This window comes from Staurois parvus, unplaced genomic scaffold (assembly GCF_062004578.1).
Source record: "Staurois parvus isolate SC_StPar_1 unplaced genomic scaffold, SC_StPar_1.0 ptg000237l, whole genome shotgun sequence".
In the NCBI taxonomy this organism is placed as follows: domain Eukaryota; kingdom Metazoa; phylum Chordata; class Amphibia; order Anura; family Ranidae; genus Staurois; species Staurois parvus.
This window is the reverse complement of record NW_028318033.1, coordinates 5,301,075-5,322,714: the sequence shown is the minus strand read 5'-3', so window position 1 is coordinate 5,322,714 and position 21,640 is coordinate 5,301,075. Positions and strand designations below refer to the sequence as shown.

Here is a 21,640-nt window from a genome sequence, read left to right as displayed (position 1 = left end):
GGGCATCCGGCTGTCCGACGAGCGCCCACACTACAGAAGCCGGGAAGACAGCGCGCGGCTGGATAGAGGAACAGGTAAGATAAAAAAAAAAAACTCTGCAGAAGAGCGGGTATCTGTCAAATTCAGGTACCCGCTCCCCCTCCCTCCCCAAAGGTCAGCAGTCATCTCCTGTACTGTGTCCGCAGTCTCTGGTCATCTCCTGTACTGTGTCCGCAGTCTCTGGTCATCCCTGTACTGTGTCCGCAGTCTCTGGTCATCTCCTGTACTGTCCGCAGTCTCTGGTCATCTCCTGTACTGTCCACAGTCTCTGGTCATCCCTGTACTGTGTCCGCAGTCTCTGGTCATCCCTGTGCTGTCCGCAGTCTCTGGTCATCTCCTGTACTGTGTCTGCAGTCTCTGGTCATCTCCTGTACTGTGTCTGCAGTCTCTGGTCATCTCCTGTACTGTGTCCGCAGTCTCTGGTCATCTCCTGTACTGTGTCCGCAGTCTCTGGTCATCTCCTGTACTATGTCCGCAGTCTCTGGTCATCTCCTGTACTGTGTCCGCAGTCTCTGGTCATCTCCTGTACTGTGTCCGCAGTCTCTGGTCATCTCCTGTACTGTGTCCGCAGTCTCTGGTCATCTCCTGTACTGTCCGCAGTCTCTGGTCATCTCCTGTACTGTCCGCAGTCTCTGGTCATCTCCTGTACTGTGTCCGCAGTCTCTGGTCATCCCTGTACTGTCAGCAGTCTCTGGTCATCCCTGTGCTGTCCGCAGTCTCTGGTCATCCCTGTGCTGTCCGCAGTCTCTGGTCATCACTGTGCTGTCCGCAGTCTCTGGTCATCCCTGTGCTGTCCGCAGTCTCTGGTCATCCTTGTGCTGTCCGCAGTCTCTGGTCATCCCTGTACTGTCCGCAGTCTCTGGTCATCCCTGTACTGTCCGCAGTCTCTGGTCATCCCTGTACTGTCCGCAGTCTCTGGTCATCCCTGTACTGTCCGCAGTCTCTGGTCATCTCCTCTACTATGTCTGCAGTCCATTAGCTCAGAATTTTTTTTTCCTGTTTTCTGCCTCTAAAACCTAGGGTGCGTCTTATGGTCAGGTGCGTCTTATGGAGCGAAAAATACGGTATATTCTTTGTTCGCATACAGTGGACAATTCTTAAATAAGTGAAGTATTCAGTGGTAGGCAAATTGAACGTCGATTGGAGATTTTGAAATGGTTGTAGGGCGTGATCTTTATAGAGGTCTGTTATTTTGTGTATGTTTCGTTTTTCCCATTGGAATAGGTCTATTGAGGGTGTGATGGAGTGTAATAAGTCAATTGGGGTGAGAATTAGTTTAGGGTCTGTGTATTCCATGGTCGGAAGATTGCGCCAGGCTTGAAGGGCGGCTTGGATACATGGATGCTTTAATTGGTAATTTGTTTGTGACATTGGTGGAATTAGAAGTAAATTTTGGGGGTTTTAGTGGATGGAAGGGAAGGTTTCCATTGCAGACCAGATTTTTTTCTCTGATTGGATTCCACCAAAAATATATTTGGTCCAGAAGAGTGGCATTATAGTAGGATTTTAAATGTGGGAGGCCTGCGCCCCCTTTGGAAGATGGGCGTATTAAGAGATTGGTAGTGCATCTAGGTTTTTTAGAGAATCGATTGTAATTTGGAGAAAAAGGTGTTAGGAACTGGTATGGGGAGTGTGCGAAAGATGCACAGGATTTTTGGTAGGATGTACATTTTCAAGGTCGCAACTCGGCCTAATTTGGGAAGTTCTGAGGTTGGCAATTTCTTGGGGTATAGTTTCGAGTAGTATTTTGTGGTTTGAAGAGAATAGTTGGTCCGTTGTTGCGGTGAGTTTGATTCCTACCTAGGGGATGTTGTTTTTTTCCCAAGAGAAGGGGAATTGTTTAGCAAGTAATATTTGGGTTTGGTGTGGTGTGTGGAGATTTAGGATTGAAGATTTGGGTTCATTGAGTTTATAATAAGAAACCGTTGAATACTGATGAAGGTGCGTGCGTATTGTTTTGAGGAATTTTTGTTGGGTTGGTAATCATCAATATGATGTTGTCTGCAAATAGACTAATTTTGTGTTCAGTGTTAAGGTGTTTGATGCCAGTGAATGCTGGGACATCCCTAAGTTTAGAGGCTAGGGGTTCAATGAGCAATGCAAATATGATGGGAGATAGTGGGCAGCCTTGTCTAGTACCATTGGTGATATCGAAAGGGTCTGATAACGTTCCGTCTGTTAATACTCTGGCTGAGGGGAGGGAATATAGTGATAAATTGGCTGTTAACATCCATCCTGTAATACCAAAAATCTGTAATGTCAGTCTCATAAATAGCCAATGTATTCGATCAAATGCTTTTTCTGCGTCTAAGGATAAGAGTATTGAGGGCTGTTTGGTGTGTTCTAAATGGTGGAAAAGAGATATAAGTCTTCTGGTGGCATCGGGTGCTTGGCGGCCTGGTATGAATCCTACTTGGTCTGGGTGTATTAAGTTAGGAAGATAAGGGCGTAGTCTGCGAGCTATAATTTTTGCATAAAGTTTTATGTCCATGTTGAGTAGGGAAATTGGTCTATAATTTTGGATGAGTTGCGGGTCTTTGCCAGGTTTTGGGATTGTCGTTATTATCGATTCTAGCATATCTTTGGGGAATGTCCCAGTGGTGGCTGCATGGTTAAAGAGTTTGGATAGGTATGGTGATAGATTAGGAGCAAAATATTTGTAAAATTAGTTCGTATAACCGTCATTTCCTAGAGATTTGTTATGAGGGAGTGTTTTGATGATATTTGTGCACCTGGAGCGGTCTTCTAGGTCTGCCAATTTTACGTTAATTTGTTCTATGTCAGCTCTGTGGTCTGCATGTGCGTCTATGAGGTCATTGTGTGCCGTGAACATTTCCCCCATTTTGTTCAATGTGGTGGATGCGTTGATCCTGATTTTGTACCGCGGATGAGATTTGCGATATAGTTGCTGTCAGGTCGTCATGTAGTGTTTGTCGCAGGGATAGTAGCATACTTTTCATTGAGATTTCAGTGATAGGATGATCAGAAGCAGGAAAGTTTTCAATTAAAGATGGAGTAGAAGTAGCAGTAAATGCATGAGGATATGAAGGTTGCAGGTCAGAAACAGATTGTATGTCCAGCCTGGGTCTGGACTTAGCAGGACTGCTAGTAGAAGGAGACAGGGGCGGAGAGGACTCACCCGGGTCTCCTGGGTATAGTGATGCCTTGACCCTGGGGTCCATGGTTTGTGCTGTGTCTCCCTCTGCTTGTGTGAGGAGACTGTATTGTGAGGAGCCGGCGCCATCTTGGATGCAGGGGCTGAGAGCTGGGAAGAAGCTCGTCAGCTTTCCTGGCTGCCCTGGTGATCTGCGGCGTCAGGCATGGTCTGGAGGGTGCTATGATCTTCTGTGTCCCCTTGAATTTATGGGGAGAGGATGCAGTATCCCTGGGTCTGCTGTGTGCCGCGGTTAAGGCTGACGGCGGGATGGAGCTCTCTCTATCAAGCTGTCATCCTGGAGCCGGCAGCGCATGCACCCCCAACTCTGAAATTTTTTATTTTGCATTACATTTTGTCTCAAGGATAGTAGTCACCAGGACAAATACAGAGGGCGAATATTTTCAGGAAGGACACAGAAAGCAATAACTCACTGACAGTGGTTTTAACTCTTCCGCACTTTATCTAAAAAAAGCGTTAGCTTTAAAGTGGTTCTAAAGGCTGAATTCTATGCATGAAGATAAAAAGCCTTCAATGTGAAATTCTCTACTCAGCCCCCCCCCCCAATACTTATCTGAGCCTGATCACGATCCAGTACTGTACACCAGAGAAGCGGTTCTCCTGGGTCTCTCCTTCCTCATTGGCTGGGGCACAGCAGTGGCTGAAGAGGGAGCAGGGTCGGGGCCGAGCCATCCTCTGTGTGTCTTATAGACACACAGAGGTGGCTTGGGAGCAAGCATGCATGAGTACCCCCAGAGTAAGCAGTTTGCTCTGGGAGCACTCAGCAGGGGGGTTATGGGCCAGGAGCGTCAGTGGGGGACCCGAGAAGAGGAGGATTGGAGCTGCTCTGTGCAAAACCATTGAACGTTTAGTTTCACTTTAAACATACTGTACAGTACTTTTAGATCTTGGCAGAGTACTGTAAGGAAGGGCTAAATGGGATGCATGCAACCCTCAAGAACACTAGTCTAACATCATGTCTGATCTAAGAGAAGCAGTCTAAGGCCAAAGGATTCTCCTGCATAGGTATTACAGTTGTAAATAATGGGTGAGATTCTAAAATGGACAATCGGAGCTATCCAAGTCCAAAGATCATGCAATTGTGGCAAACACTGTAATGCCATGGTAGTACTTGGGCCCAGTTATTTTCTGACACCAGAAATGTGGCCTAGCACATAAGTTATCACTAAACTAATATGAGAAAATACTTTATACATACTTCCTTGCCTTTAATGTTGAGAAAGATCTGTCAGCTACACAAGACACACATAGATGCTTTTAAAATAACATTTAATTAGTAATGTAGGTCACTGCTCACTAAACATACAAATTCACCTCTGTGAAATACAAATGTCACAATGAAGGCTAGATGTAAAATACACACATTAGGTTCTGGGAAGCAATGTGCCTTTGTGTTGAGCTGTTCCATCGCCTGTCAAAACTGGACAAGTACTTAAAATGAAGTGCCCATTAATCAATGTCTGCCAGCTTCAAATCATTCAGATCCAAATACATATACAATATGTCAACTAATGCACAGCCGTGTATACAAAAAAGGTAATACAAAAATATTGTTCAAAATGAAAGAGGGCCTTGATAATGAAGGTGTCTGTAAACCTAACAATGCACTTCTCTTATTTGAAAGTGCATAGAGTGTGTTTTGTTATATCTGTTCAATAATTAGTTTCAATAAAATAATGATTAAGTTGCCAGTGTTGCTTTTAAATTATAAATAATATTATCAGCACTGCATACTTCAGTCTGTGAACTACAGGTCCCACAAAGACATCAGGCTTTCTGTGGGTGAGAAGCAGCAATAAGGGTGTTCCACGATCACTAGCAGGCGCATTCCAGAATCACAAGATTACTGACAAAAGACAGTGGGATGGATTGGTGCACTACAGTGATGTCTGGATGACAAACTGATCCAATGAACAGTAGGCTGTGCTCCCTACCTTTAAATGGCGTGGGGCAGGGCCTACCTTCAGAAGAGGGCAAAGCATGGTACTAACTTAGACATAAGTGTCTAGGTGCAGTGTGCTTTTTGGCCTAAGAGCCAGGGTTCTCCCCATGAACACCAAACTGATTTTCAAAATAAACACAGGAACTTGAAGGCACCACAAACCACCACTGCCGAGTCCTGTAGTGACTTACAGTTTAAAGGATGGAGCCACAGTGTGTGGAAGGGGACAAAGACTTCTGACACTCCCAGATGCCGTGGAGCCTGGTAAGGATGAGACTTGCGGCATCCTGTTCCTGAGGCATTGAGGGAGGAACGGATGTCTTTTCTCCCACTGTATGACATCAGAAACCGAAAGTGATGAGGACTTTGTCCCTACCGGATTTGGTCTCACATAAACAAGCCATTGCCAGCTTGATAAAGCACCAGATCATACGGCTCTTGGTGCCAGAGGAGACATCTGGGGTCTAATAGAACTGCTTCTTGTTACCACAAGGGATGTTTACGTAGCACCCTCCTAGCCAGCTAGGGGGAACTATTATTATTATACAGGATTTATATAGCGCCAACAGTTTGCTCAGAGCTTTACAATCGAACGGGAGACAATACAGCAACAATACAGTCAATACAAGAGGGATTTGAGGGCCCTTCTCCTTGGAGCTTACAATCTAGGAGGGAGGGCAACTAAGAGCCTGATTGTTAGCTAGGAAGACTGGGTAGCAGCCTGGGTGTGATAGCTAGCAGGGGTCATACTTTGGTCAGAGCCGAGAGGCTCTGCAGGCAAGACCCTCTGGAATTTCCCCCTGCTCTAGAAAGGTCTAGAAGCAGTGAGTGGATCTGAGGAGTGGCTGGCTTGGATCCTGGCCAATCCCCAACAGGAGGCTTGGCAAGGAGCCAGGACAACCCTTAAAAGTGAGTGGGCCTGCTCAGCTGCTGGGGAGTTTGGGTGGACAGAGAGGAAGATGTGAGGCTGAAGGCAGGAGCCTGGGAGAGGGTCCAGATGGAGAGAGGGGCTCACCTACAGGCAGTGAAGCTGGGAAGGATGAAAACTCAGACCCTCACCAGCCCCCAGAACGAGGACCACCTGTTTAGCAGGGAAGAAGTGGCCCATCTGTAAGGCCTGGTAGCAGCCACTAACCCACCAGCCACACGGGAGAAAGACAGAGAGTAGACCTGCACCCCCTGGGTCAGATAGGGGAAGGAGCACTCTGTTGGGAAACCAGATTTGCCACCTACTGGGACTGTCTAATCTCTTAAAGTGACAGACCCCGAATCCCCAGGTCAGGGATACCTCCAGATAGCTGGGTAAAGGAAGAGGAGTTTATCTACGGTCTGGGGTGGTAAACTAGGAGACGCTGGCTAGCTCTCCAACAGAGACTGTGTTGCAGTGGAGGCTTGTAAGTAATTCCATGAAATTGTCCTCAGTTCATCAGTTCCATAGGGCATATTGTACACCCGTAACCCTATCCCAGTTCAAATCCACCTAATAATATCACAAAAGCAAAGCTCAAGGACTGATGTTTGACTCCTGGATGCAAGTCTGCATGAAAATGTGTGTTGCCTGGCTATGCAGGGCTATAGGGGGACTCAAAATCTTTGAAACTCCTAAGGGGGTAGTGCTACATTTACATTCTTTTGTGATAGCGATAAAAGTAATAAAAAATTAAGGGACAGTGTAAAAAAGTCAAATAAAATATAACAATAATTTTTTTTTTATTTTAAAGTGCCCCTGTCCCACAGTGTTTGCATGCAAAGGCAAACACATGTATCACACGCAAACGTCAGAGCAAGAACAAGAATTCTAGCACCAGACCTCCTGTTTAACTCTAAATTGGTAACCCGTAAAGGCTTTAAAAACATCGCCTATGGAGATGTTACCGTGGTTTTGCACCGTTCCACAGGCCTACGCAATTTTAAAGTGTGACATTTATTCTGCATAACATCATCTTTTATACTTTACCAAAAATATAGGGTATTATATTGTGTTTTTGTGTATTAAAATTCATTAAAGTTCCAAAAAACCTGCATTTGAAAAGCCGCTGAGCAAATGCCATGTAACATACAAATATGCAACACCCACATTTTATTCTCTAGGGCCTCTGCTTGAAAAATATATCATTTTGGGGTGTTCCAAGTAGTTTTGTCCCAGATGGTTAATCACTAGAGCGCCAGCCTGTAACACCCTTTCATTCATTCCGCTGCGTTACTTTAACTGATGATTATTTTTTTGCACTATAAAAAAAAAAAAAAAAAAGACCGACAATTTTGAGAAACAATATTTTTGACTTTTTGCTATTGAACATGTCCAGCAAAAAAAAATTAAAAATCAAATTTCGTCATAAATTTAGGCCAAAATGTATTCTACTACATGTCTTTATTAAAAAAAATCCCAATACTTGTAAATTAATTGGTTTACATGAAAGTTATAGCATTTATGGAGGAATATATACTGGGATTTTTTTTTTTAATTTTTCATTGTTTACATACAGTTCTCTCCGTCGGTGATGCTTGTGAATCACCGAGCGTCGGCAAGTAATCACCAACCGGGACCCAGTGATTGACAGCTGTGGCTAGGGGATGGCCTCCTACCCGGAATTGCAAAATCACATATATATATATACGTGAATTTGTGCACCCGTGCCACCCTGTAGCAGTACAGTTGCAAGAAAAAGTATGTGAACCCCTTGGGATTACGTGGAGTTTTGCATGAATTGGGCATAAAATGTGCTCTGAACGTCATCTGAGTCACAACAATAGAAGAACACAGTCTGCTGAACATAATACTACACAAACATTAGATGTTGCCATGGTTTAATTGCACATAACATGTAAACATTCACAGTGCAGGGAGGAAAAAGTATGTGAGGCCCTAGCTTAATGACTTCTCCCAGAAATATAAACAACACTCCAGATACAAACAACTACCACTCTGCTGGGATTTTTTTTTTTTTTGCTCTGTTTTTTTTTAAAAAGGCAGTAGTTTAAACAATCCCTCCTACAATGCATTGTGTCAATGCGGAATATGTGCCTAATGCTCTACTGACTTGATGACTGATATATACAGTGCTTTGAAAAAGTATTCATACCCCTTGAAATTTTCCACATTTTGTTATGTTACAACCAAAAACGTAAACGTATTTTATTGGGATTTTATGTGATAAACCAACACAAAGTGACACATAATTGTGAAGTGGAAGTAAAATGATAAATGGTTTTCAACATTTTTTACAAATAAATATCTGAAAAGTGTGGTGTGCATTTGTATTCACCCCCTTTTACTCTGATACCCCTAAATAAATCTAGTAAAACCAATTGCCTCCAGAAGTCACCTAATTAGTAAAAAGAGTCCACCTGTGTGTAATTTATTCTCAGTATAATACAGCAGTTCTGTGAAGGCCTCAGAGGTATGTTAGAGAACATTAGTGAACAAACAGCATTATGAAGGCCAAGGAACACACCAGACAGGTCAATGATAAAGTTGTGGAGAAGTTTAAAGCAGGATTAAGTTATAAAAAAATACCAAGCTTTAAACATGTCATGGAGCACTGTTCAATCCATCATCCAAAAATGGAAAGAGAATGGGACAACTGCAAACCTACCAAGACATGGCCGTCCACCTAGACACTTGCATGCAGTAAAGGCAGAGTAGATACACTATATTGCCAAAAGTATTGGGACAGCCCTCCAAATCATTGGATTCAGGTATTCCAATCACCTCCATGGCCAAGGGTGTATAAAATAAAGTACCTAGGCATGCAGACTGTGAAAGAATGCATCGCTCTCAGGAGCTCAGTGAATTCAAGCATGGTCCTGTGATAGGTTGCCACCTGTGCAATAAGTCCATCCATGAAATTTCCTTGCTACTAAATATTCCACAGTCAACTGTTAGAGGTATTATAACAAAGTGGAAACAACTGGGAACAACAGAAACTCAGCCACGAAGTGGTAGCCCACGTAAAATGACAGCAGGGTCAGCGTCTGCAGAGTCAATAGCTAAAGATCTCCAAACTTTGTGTGGCCTTCAGCTTAGCACACCAACAATGCGCAGAGATCTTCATGGAATGGGTTTTCATGGCCGTGCAGCTGAATCCAAGCCTTACATCACCAAATGCAATGGAAAGCATCAGATGAAGTGGTGTAAAGCACGCCGTCACTGCACTCTAGAGCAGTGGAGACGTGTTCTCTGGAGGGACGAATCCCACTTCTCTGTCCGGCAATCCGATTAATCTGTCTGGGTTTGGTGGTTTCCAGGAGAACGGAACTCGCCTGGCTGCAATGTGCCAAGTGTAAAGTTTAGTGGAGGGGGGATTATGGTGTGGGGTTGTTTTTCAGTGGTTGGGCTTGGCCCCTTAGTTCCCGTGAGGGGAACTCTTAAGGCATCAGCATACCAAGACATTTTCAACAATTTCATGCTCCCAACCTTGTGGAAACAGTTTGGGAATGGCTCCTTTCTGTTCTAACTGTGTACCAGTGCACAAAGTAAGGTCCATAAAGACGAGCGAGTTTGGAGTGGGGGAACTTGACTGGCCTGCATAGAGTCCTGACCTCAACCCGACAGAACCCCTTTGGGATGAATTAGAATGGAGACTGTGAGCCAGGCCTTCTCGTCCAACATCAGTAACTGACGTCACAAGTGCGCTTCTGGAAGCATGGTCAAACATTCCCATAGACACACTCCTAAACCTTGTGGACAGCCTTCCCAGAAGAGTTGAAGCTGTTATAGCTGTAAAGGGTGAGCCAACTCAATATTGAACCCTACGGACTAGTAGGGATGCCAATAACGTTCATGTGCATGTAAATGCAGGCATCCCAATACAGTTGGCAATACAGTGTACACATGTATACCACATATCCACTCCTACTCCATCACATTCTGGTTGTAGTTCACCTTTCCCAATGCAAAGTATTGCTACCTGCTGTGAAGATGGACTTTCTGCAGATGACCGTTCCTGATCTTCCAGCACTGGTTGTGATATCTCTGACTCATGCGTCACATTCCTTTCTTCTTCTGGTATCTGAAAAGATGCAACAGAATCTGGTTTGCTAAGCAACTTGGACATTCCAATTCTTGAGTGGCAGCCATGAGATCCAGCAGGTAGAGATTCTGCTCCATCCTCTGCATATTACCATGACAATTGACTTCAAGCTCAAAGGCTAGGGTCACACCAGTGGGCGCCGGGCAGAGCACGATCTGCGCGGGCACTAGAGCCCACTCATTTGAATGGGCTGCCATGCCCAGGGACACACAGTAAAGAAGTCCCTGCACAGCCTGCACAGGAAATGAGCTTCCCAGTACGGGTGCGTTTTCCAGTGCGGGCAGCATTCCATTAGGAATAATGGTACCCACCCGGGTCCAGCATTAATTTGTGTGGGTGTGAGGGAACACAGAGGCTGTCACTACTGATGCCCTCTGAAAATGCTAGTTTTCTGGTTGTCATGATGATCCAGTGCCACAAATACTTCTTACACCGTTTACTAGAAAAAAGTATGTAGATCGGGAATTCTGAATTCATTTGCTGCATATTTAAAAAAAAGGAGACAGGCAGATAACTAGCTCTCCCCTCCACCTAGAGAGCCTAAAGTACAGTATGTTAGAATGATAGCACTGAACAATGATTAAAGCCTGGTTTATGTATACTGCTTAGTCTGGCGTAAGCTGTTTATACACATATTAAAATTCAGCCAGTTCAGGAAGAACCAGACGAATTTTGGACCGTGTGTACCTCTCTTTGTTCAACAGAAGCTGGTCTATTGACTGGCTTCTGTTGAATGGACCTGCTGGAAAATCAGCATTCGATCAGCGCATACAGCTTTTGGGGAGTTGGAAAGTACCGCTTTCATAATACAATAGCGCAGCGGGGAAGATTTCCATATCAACAATACTTGCGTGGATGTGGGAATCTGTCAGTGTTTAACCTGCTGTAACCACTTGAGCTCCAGAAGGTTTTAACCATTTTTGCTATTCAGCACTGTGATACTTTAACTGGCAACTGCCCGGTCATGTCACACTGTACACAAATGAATTTTATATTGTTTTTTTTCACACAAATAGAGCTTTTGTTTGGTATCAATTCTTAAGTGGGTTTTTTGGGTTTTTTTGTGATATAAATGGAAAAAAGACCAAAAATTTAAAAAAAAAAAACCTATATTTTTCTACATTCTGTTATAAAACATATCCAATAAAAAAATAAAAAAATCTAATTTCTTCATAATGTAGGACAAAATGTATGCTTTGGTAAATAAAAAAAACTCTCAAAAAGTGTGTATTATTTGGTTTGTGTTTGAAAGTGTATACAAGCTATGTTATGTATACTGGAATTTACGCAGCTATGACACTATACTAGTAATGGCGATGATACAGTTGCAAGAAAAAGTATGTGAACCCCTTGGGATTACGTGGAGTTTTGCATGAATTGGGCATAAAATGTGCTCTGGACGTCATCGAAGTCACAACAATAGAAGAACACAGTCTGCTGAACATAATACTACACAAACATTAGATGTTGCCATGGTTTAATTGCACATAACATGTAAACATTCACAGTGCAGGGAGGAAAAAGTATGTGAGGCCCTAGCTTAATGACTTCTTCCAGAGCTAATTGGAGCCAGGAGTGAGCCAACCTTGACTCCAATCAGTGTGATGATATTGGATGTGTTGCTGACAGCTGTCCTGCCCTTAAAAAACACACACCTGTTTTGGGTTTACTGGTTTCAAGAAGCACTGTCTGATGTGAACCATGCCTCGCAGAAAAGAGCTCTCAGAAGACCTACGATCAAGAATTGTTGACTTGCATGAAGCTGGAAAGGGTTACAAAAGTATCTCCAAAAGCCTTGATGTTCCTGTGTCCACGGTAAGACAGACTGTCTACAAATGGAGAAAGTTTAGCACTGTTACTACTCTCCCTAGGCGTGGTCGTCCTGTATAAATGACTGCAAGAGCACAGCACAGAATGCTGTATGAGGTAAAGAAGAATCCCAGAGTGTCAGCTAAAGACCTACAGAAATCTCTGGCACATGCTAACATTTTTGTTGACACATCTATAATAAGGAAAACATTAAACAAGAATGGAATACATGGGAGGACACCACGGAGGAAGCCATTGCTGTCCAAAAAGAATATTGCAGCACGTTTGAAGTTTGCAAAAGAGCACCTGGACTACAGCACTACTGGCAGAATATACTGCGGACAGATGAAACCAAGATTGAGTTGTTTGGGAAGAACACACAACACTATGTGTGGAGAAAAAAAGGCACAGCACACCAACATCAAAACCTCATCCCCACTGTAAAACATGGCGGAGGGAGCATCATGGTTTGGGGCTGCTTTGCTGCCTCAAGGCCTGGACGGATTTTTGTCATTGATGGGAAAATGAATTCCAGAGTTTATCAAGACATTCTGCAGGAAAACGTACGACCATCTGTCCGCCAACTGAAGCTCCGCAGAGGATGGGTGATGCAACAGGACAATGACCCAAAGCATACAAGTAATTCAACAAAAGAATGGTTGCAACAGCACAGAATACGCCTTCTGGAGTGGCCCAGTCAGAGTCCTGACCTCAACCCCATTGAAATGCTGTGGCATGACCTTAAGAGAGCGATTCACACCAGACATCCCAAGAATATTGCTACACTGAAACAGTTTTGTGAAGAGGAGTGGTCCAAAATGACTCCAGATCGTTGTGCAGGTCTGATCTGCAACTACAGGAAACGTTTGGTTGAGGTTATTGCTGCCAAAGGAGGGTCAACCAGTTATTAAGTCCAAAGGTTCACATACTTTTTCCTCCCTGCACTGTGAATGTTTACATGTTATGTGCAATTAAACCATGGCAACATCTAATGTTTGTGTTGTATTATGTTCAGCAGACTGTGTTCTTCTATTGTTGTGACTTAGATGACGTTCGGAGCACATTTTATGCCCAATTCATGCAAAACTCCACGTAATCCCAAGGGGTTCACATACTTTTTCTTGCAACTGTATATGACCTATAGTGGGACTGTGATAGTGTAGCTGGCAATCTGACACTAGCGGATTCTGGCTGGGAGGTATACCAACAGACTAACTGACATCAATAATGACACTAATACAGTGATCAGTGTAAATACTGTACACTGTCATTGTAATAATGACGCTGGCTGGGACAGGGTTAACATCTAGGGGCAATCAAAGGATTAACTGTGTGCCTAACAATGTGTAATATGTGCTGCTTTTACTGCCTTTTTTTCTCCCTGGTTTGCAGATTGAAGAAACAGGCAGATCACTGTTCACAGCACACAAAGTTCTGTGTTTTTGTAAACACAGAGCTCTGTGTGTGATTGGCCACAGCCAAGGGTGGACTGACCATACGGGCTCTCGGGCACTGCCCGAGGGCCTGGGCCAGTAGGGGGCTCCATGAAAGGCTCTGTCACTGCCCTTCTACTTGTAGCAGAGCACCAATCATCTGTACACGGTGATCCCCTCAGCAGTTTCCTGTCCATCCCTAAAGATCAGTGACGTGATGGTCCCCACACACAGATCCCCTAACCTGAGGACAGAATGGAGACAGCCGAAAGCAGACAGCGCGGAAAGCCCGGTGTCCGGCCATAGAACAGTGAACACACCCTCCAATCAACACATGCATGACAAGCCCCGCTCCTCCTCTGCAGCCTGGTCACTGGGATCACTCACTGCCCCGAATCTGCAGCCCTGATCTTCCTTTTTTATTGTGTTGTGTCCCTGGCTGGGATGATTCGGAGATTATCCTGTGTGTGGATGGAGGATAATCTTCTCTTCTGACTGCAAATCAAGAGCATAAAAGAATATTGGACCACAGTACAGTGCACACGCTGTTGTGAAAGGGGCTATGAAGGCGGTAGATTTAACACTGAAGCTCTAGATCCTGCCTGAGACTAGCTGAGAGCAGCCTGGGGCCATAGTTATGAGTAGCAGACATACTGAACACCGCCCCCAATCTTGCTCTTCTCTCTCATCCCCCTCACGCTCACCTCTGTCCCTCTCTCTCACCCCCCCCCCCCACCCTCTCTCACCCTCCCCTCTCTCTCTCTCTCTCGCCCCCTCTCTCAATCGCTCCCCCCTCTCTCACCCCCTCTCTCTCTCTTGCTTTCCTCTCCCTCTCACCCCCTTTCCCCCCCTCTCCCTCTCACCCCACATCTCTCCTGCCCCTTCTCGCTCTTGATTCCCCTCTCCCACCCCTTCCTCTCTCTCACCTCTCTGCTCTCTCTTACCCCCCTCTCTCTCACACCCCCTTTCCCTTTCTCACCCCTCTCTCTCACACCCCCACCATTCCTTTCTCTCTCTCTGTCACCCCCTCTCTCACATCCTCCTCTCTTTCTTTCTCACCCACCTTACTCCCTCTCTCACCTCATCTCTCTCCCCCCCTCTCTCTTGCCCCCCCCTCACCTCCCCTCTCTCTCACCTTCCCTCTCTTAACCCCCCTTTCGCTCTCTCAACCCTGTCTCTCTCTCTCTCACTCCTTTCTCGTCCCCTCATCCCTCCTCTCTCTATCACCCCCCTCTCTCACCTCTCACTCTCTTTCACTGCCCTCCCCCCCTTCTGCCCCTCCCCTTCCTCTCTCTCTCTCCTACTTTCCCATCTCCCCATCTCTCTCTTTCTCCCTCCCTCCTATTCATATCTCTCCTCCCCCTCCCCCCTCTCCTCTTTAAGCTTGAAAGTGCCCATCCGCTGCTACAGAAGGAAGCCAGGAACTTCCATGCAGGCTATGCTGCAGTGGATATTTAAATGCCCCATCTATGTAACTGAGCTATAATAACCATATAATCAGACTCACAGAGATTCCTGGAGGCATGGTTGGGAAACCTACAGGCACCTACAGGTTCTCAAATGGCCGCCACCTTTGAACATGTCGTGTGTTTGGTGGCTTCCCAGCAATGGCAAGGGGAATCTCTGTGAGCCTAAGCTGCAGACAAGAATTGAGCATTGGCTCATTCCTGAACCAGAGGGCCCAAAAGCTTTTGCAGTTTGCTGACGGACCCTTCTGTGCAGCGGGGATGCAATATGTGGAGGATGGCTGGCATGAACACATGTAATGTAGGCAGTGCAATATGTAGGTGGAGCTTTATGTAGGTCTGGCTTGAGTGTGGATGAGGACACATGGGGCCCCATGAGCTCCTATTGCCCAGGTACCCCATGAGCTGTCAGTCCGCCCCTGGCCACAGCAATCAGCTGATTTCAGCGAAAATCATTGCCTGAAACCAGCTGCCAAACTCATGCTGTGTCCAATCACAGCACAGGTCAGCAGGGGGCGCACACCAACCCCCGTAGAAAGATTGCAACCCACAGGTACGTCACCCAGCCTGCAGCTGTCGCCTGCTGGCCATATACTACTTGAATTTTGAGCAGTGTTCAGCCGCCTCCACTCTACAGAAAATTTTTATCAATTGGCAGGTGCAGCCACTGACCCACCGCTGTCAACATGCAATGTCCTGGCAAAGTTCCTCCATCCACCTCGTTTGTGTAGATGGAAGAATCTGGCTGAACGAAAAATAAGCTAACAGTGTGCAGCAAGCCTTGCTTGATTAAGGAGCTAACATAACAATAGATTTCATACTAGCAGCATACTGTGCACAATGATTTTTTATGAAATACATAATTAGATAAAAAATAGTGTTTAATATTTGCCTGCACATTTGCTTTAAAGTGACCATATGGCCACTTTAAAAATGCTAAGCTGGCTATGATGCTCAACAAATAGATGTCCAGCATCTTACATGACTTTAAATTTTTGATAATATGGGAACCTTGGCTATCTTACGCCCTTGGTTATCTATCTTACTTTGGTTATCTGAAGACCCGGACCTGCCGGATTTCCCTCCCCTTTTTTTCTCATTTTCCTGCTCTGTACCCATCTCTCCTCTTTTTTTTCTCTTCTGGCTCCTTCTCAGTACTTTCTGCACATGTTCTTATACCTGGGCCTTATACCTTGAGTTGTTTAGATCAGCAGCCCACACCGTGTGGGCAAGCTGTGCAATCTCTGCCATATTATTCATTAAACAGTCATGCACACGCCCACCTTTTTGTTAATTTGCAGGAATAATCGATTTTCATGTATGCATGCCTGTATATGGCCCCCTGTGTGGGTGATTTTGGTGTTGTATTTCTTTTCCATTTTCAATAAAAATTATTGCACTAAAGAAAAAAAAAAAAGAATGCCAAGTCGGCAGCATACACTGGAAACAAACTAGAGTTGCCTGCATGTACTTTCACATATCTTAATGTCATATGAGTTTCAAAACCCATGAAACACTATTATGCAAACCCCATAACCTCCTGACTTCATCATCCTCCCATGACTATTGGCCCATAACTAAGATGGGTTGCTGGCTAACAGTGAGAAACAGAAGCTGAGAAGAACAGGGCCAAAGGTCAACCACAGCATCTCGTCAAGACAACCACAAGTTTCAGGGATCCCTGGAGACTCTGAAAGGCATATAAGAGTCATCTTAGCCTAGCAATTTCAGCATTCCCCAAACCCAGGACTTTCTATCATGCAAAACTTGACCACCTCCAGTGATCATGTTATGGCCAAAATCCCTCCCACCCCCTGCTCCTCACTTTCTTGTCACTGGCTGCCCATATTAGTTTGGGCTTAAGCTCGAACATGAGATATGCATAATGGAGAATAATGGATTTGGGGATGACCAGAGAAATCTGCAAGGTACCTCTAAATGCTTTCTTTAATTTTCTACTTCTGATTTATCACATAATGACTTAGTTTAGTGAAAACTGATTTTTGTTTGATGGGCCATGAAACATTATTACTCTTTGTACATTCTTACAAAACCAGTCCTATGTTTTTGGATATTGATGAACTTACCCCAAATGTGATGCTATAGTTAAGGCCCAAAACACTCTCCATCAACTGTTTAATCATTATATCTGATTCCGTGTGTGTCTGTGGAGAATGTAGTGATGCAATTATTTCATCCACCGACCTAGCTGTGGTCTTCACCGGTGGTATTAAGTATGGGGTATTTAGGCCCTCTGCAATTTGCTGAGTGATTGCATCAAGTTCATGGTTTTCACATACAGCAGATGCGGAGGTAGCTTCTTTGAGCTTCTCTGGCATCAGCACACTAGGGGTTAAATTGCCAACATCAACATTTTCCTGGTCTGGTACAGCCAACCTATTTTTTTTCTTTGAAAGTTTTTTCTTTTTCTTGCTTGTACTTCTTGCTCTTTTCTCTGAGTCATCGCTGTACTCTGAGTCAGAGCTTGGAGAAGAATTGCTGTCATCACTGCCCTCACTTGACCTCTGATCAACAGCCTTCCTTATCTGGTTGGAAGGAGTTCCTGTCACCTTCTGTATTCGTGTCACCTTCTTCTGAACTGCTGTAGGCTTCACAGAAGGGCGTGGCTTGGGGGAACTCTGAGGCATGGTAGACCTGAGCTTTTCAGGCGGTTTTGGCCGTTTGAAAATTGGTATAGGCTTGGTGGTTCCAACCAATGATGCAATTGCAGGTTTCTGTACTCGATAGTTGGTCTTCTCAAAGTGTTCATGGATGAATGGTGAATGGTCAATCAGCAAATATTTCTCTTCTTGTAACTCTCGTGTTGCATCTTTTGAGCTAGGCACTGAACTTTTTACTAATCCACCAACTTTCTGATCTTTTTTCTCAGTACTGTCAACCATAGAGTCTTGAGGCAAATCAGAGGCTGATGGAGATTGGCAAGTGGGTTGAGCCAGTCTGCCTGTGACCTTAGATCTTGGGCATGAGGTAGAATAAAGCTGTTTAATTTGGGATAAAGCAGGACCCTGCATTAGAGACAGGGGCGAGCTACTCTTGAATTCCACCGTGTCCTGCTTGACAGTCCTCTGAGGAGGCTTAAGCAATCTTTCCAGCTCTTTCTTGATTCTCAACTCCTCTGCATAATTGAGTCTCAAATGCAAATGCCCCCTTCCGTCTGACATCTCTTCTATCTCTTCCTGTATAATAAATTAACAAAAGCATTAGCTTTCTTCTACCAGGCTTGCTTTTCATTTTCAGAAGCATGACTCGGTATTTGGAAATAATCTACTGGTAGATGCTTCCTAAATACGCAATTTAATGCACTGTTAAATCTAATTTTCCCCGCAGTTACTGCTGATCATCTCATAGAAACCTGCCCTGTTGGGATAATCCTATTCATTCCGCATTAATTCCAGTCACAGATTTCTCAATTTAGTAGGTCAATCTTATTTCACTATTTGTGAATAATTTTAACGGCCTTATTGCTCACTTGGATGGGCATTTTTAAAGACTGATTTACCGAAGAAGCACAACATATCTGTAAATTCACACATATTTACTACAAAATTCCTTAAATGCAACTTTTGAGCTGACAAGTACAGAGAAACTTGCTGCTGCCCTGTGTATTAACCATGTAGATGATCAGAATTTAGGATCATACATGCAAATAGAAAGCCTGACCTGAAAATGTGAAATATGGAGACTGCCACTGCTGACTTCTCCTTTAAAAAAATGCTAGTTACCGTGCTGTCATCTGAAGAAAATGACAGCACATAAAATTAAAAGCAATAAATTTATAGGAGTTTCCATCTCTGTTGAATTGTCAATAAAGATTTTTATTGTGTGGCATTGTCAGTACTGTATGTGATGTCATATTCTTCTGATAGTACTTTTGTAATGGTAACAAGCCAGACTAACCCCCAGAAGGGTTGTACCAAGTATATTTTGTCTGCCTAACTGTCATGCTTGCTTAAAGTGATATTAAAGGGAGATATTTTTTTGTTTAAAAATAACAAAAATGTCACACTAACCTGTTCTGTGCAGTTGTTTTGCACAGAGCAGCCCAAATCCTCTTCTTTTCGGGTTTTCTGCTGGCGCTACTAGCACCTCTGTCCTGCCTAGTGCCCTCATAGCAAGCAGTTTGCTATGGGGACACCCAAGCAGGCTGACTCCCGACCTTCTGCTCTGTGTGTTCATTCACACACGTAGCACGGCTCAGTCCCACCCCCAGCTCTCTCCTCATTGGCTCACTGGCTATGACTGATAGTAGCGGGAGCCAATGGCTACCACTGCTGTCTTAGCCAATGAGGAGGGAGAGACCTGGGAGAGCCGAAGCTCTCATGCACATTGCTGGATTAAGATGGGGCTTAGGTAAATTTTGGGTTGGGTTGCTGCACACAGAAGGTTTTTTACTGTCATGCATAGAATGCATGAAGGTAAAAAAAACCTTGAACTTTTACAACCACTTCAAATACTTCTTAAAGATGAACTCCAGCCTTACCTTGTGTAGGTATAAAGGCTCCTCTTTTGTCTTGGAATTCTTTACTCTGATTTCACTGCACACTCTGAGCTTCTCACAGTGTGCATTATAAACTGCAGCAGGTTAAATAAAGCCTACCTCATTCCCTGGCTGGAGGACCTCCAGCAACATCTAGGCCAGAGGTTTCAAAACTTTCTAAACAAAAGGCCAGAAACACGTGTGAATGAGGCCTAAATCTTTATCTTGTTCATCTCATTTAAAAATAAATGTTAATCTTTATAAGTCTGCAGCTTTCGCTAACATAACACCTGGTAATGGGGACAAGAAGTTCATTTCTTAGGCCCCTCCTGGTACAAGGGTGACCAGTGCCAGGACAAGTTCATCCAGTGCCTAGGGCAAGGATGTGGAATTGTACCCCTACCCCCACTGTTAATGCATGCCATAGAATGGGATTCAATTCCTGTGTCCATTCTCTGCCTCCTTGTTCCTCTGTGCCCAGGGCAGCTGGCCCTCCTGCCCACCCCTTGTCCCAGCCCTGAGGGTGACAGTGCTCTGTCCCAACCTTCTCATTTCTCCAGTTTTGGCATGCTGCCTCTCATTCCTGCAGGGTTGTCTTAAAAGTATTATGGGCTCATGGACAAAGTATTTCACTGGGGTCCCTACCAGCCTGCCCCAATTTACACACCTACTCTAAAGAATTAAAGTATAAATAGTTGATATAATTAAACATATATTTATTAGTACTTTCAATAAAATTGATATTAAACAATAAGAAAACATGCCATAAATCAAAGACTTACCAACACAAAGGGCACAGTATGGTGGGGGGGTTGTAGACAGAAGGGCACAGTGCAGGCAGAGCAAGGAGGGCACAATACTGGGATCAGGAGGGCACACTACTGGGGTCAGTAGGGCACAATACTGGGATCGGGAGGGCACAGTACTGGGATCAGGAGGGCACAATACAGGGATCAGGAGGGCACAATACTGGGATCAGGAGGGCACAATACTGGGATCAGGAGTGCACAGTACTGGGATCAGTAGGGCACAATCCTGGGATCAGGAGGGCATAATACTGGGATCAGGAGAGCACAGTACTGGGATCAGGAGGGCAAAATACTTGGATCGGGAAAGCACAGTACTTGGATCAGGAGGGAACAATACTGGGATCAGGAGGGCACAGTACTGGGATCAGGAGGGCACAGTACTGGCATCAGGAGGGCAGAATACTGGGATTAGGAGGGCACAGTACTGGGATCAGGAGGGCACCATACTGGGATCAGGAGGGCACAATACTGGGATCAGGAGGGCACAGTACTGGGATCAGGAGGGCATAATACTGGAGTTAGGAGGGCACAGTACCGGGATCAGGAGGGCACAGTACTGGAATCAGGAGGGCATAATACTTGAATCAGGAAGGCATAATACTCAAATCAGGAGGGCACAGCACTGGGATCAGGAGGGCACAGTACTGGAATCAGGAGGGCACAGTACTGGAATCAGGAGGGCACAGTACTGGAATCAGGAGGGCACAGTACTGGGATCAGGAGGGCACAGTACTGGAATCAGGAGGGCACAATACTGGAATCAGGAGGGCACAATACTGGGATCAGGAGGGCACAGTACTGGGATCAGGAGGGTACAATACTCGAATCAGGGGGGTACAGTACTGGGATCAGGAGGGCACAATACTGGGATCAGAAGGGAACAATGCTTGGATCAGGAGGGCACAGTACTGGGATCAGGAGAGCACAGTACTGACATCAGGAGGGCACAATAATAGGGATAAGGAGGGAACAGTACTGGTATCAGGAGGGCACAATCCTGGGATCAGTAGGGCATAATACTCGAGTCAGGAGGGCACAGTACTGGGATCAGGAAGGCACAATACTGGAATCAGGAGGGCACAGTGCTGGGATCAGGAGTGCACAGTACTGAGATCAGGAGGGCATAATACTCGAATCAGCAGGGCACAGTACTGGGATCAGAAGGGCACAGTACTGGGATCAGGAGGGCAAAACACTGGGATTAGGAGGGCACAATACTGGAATCAGGTGGGCAATTCTGGGATCAGGAGGGCACAATGCTGGGATAAAGAGGGCACAGTACTGGGATCAGGGGGGCACAGTACTGGAATCAGGAGGGCACAGTACTGGAATCAGGAGGGAACAATACTGGGATCAGGAGGGCATAATACTTGGGTCAGGAGGGCACAAAACTGGAATCAGGTGAGCACAGTATTGGGATCAGTAGGGCACAATAC

At 45.0% G+C, this 21,640-nt stretch overlaps 1 protein-coding gene across 1 annotated transcript in view; it reads right to left on the bottom strand.

Annotated features, from left to right (window-relative positions):
* TTC6 (tetratricopeptide repeat domain 6) overlaps nucleotides 1-18,079 on the bottom strand; it is a 247,165-nt gene extending 229,086 nt beyond the window's left edge. Inside the window, exons 1-2 of the mRNA XM_089680254.1 lie at nucleotides 16,985-18,079; nucleotides 10,067-10,168 (exon numbers count right to left, since the gene is read on the bottom strand). Of these exons, the coding sequence (XP_089536380.1) occupies nucleotides 10,067-10,168; nucleotides 16,985-18,079 (1,197 nt within the window). The remainder of the gene's footprint in view (nucleotides 1-10,066; nucleotides 10,169-16,984) is intronic.
* Between the last annotated feature and the right edge of the window lie 3,561 nt (nucleotides 18,080-21,640).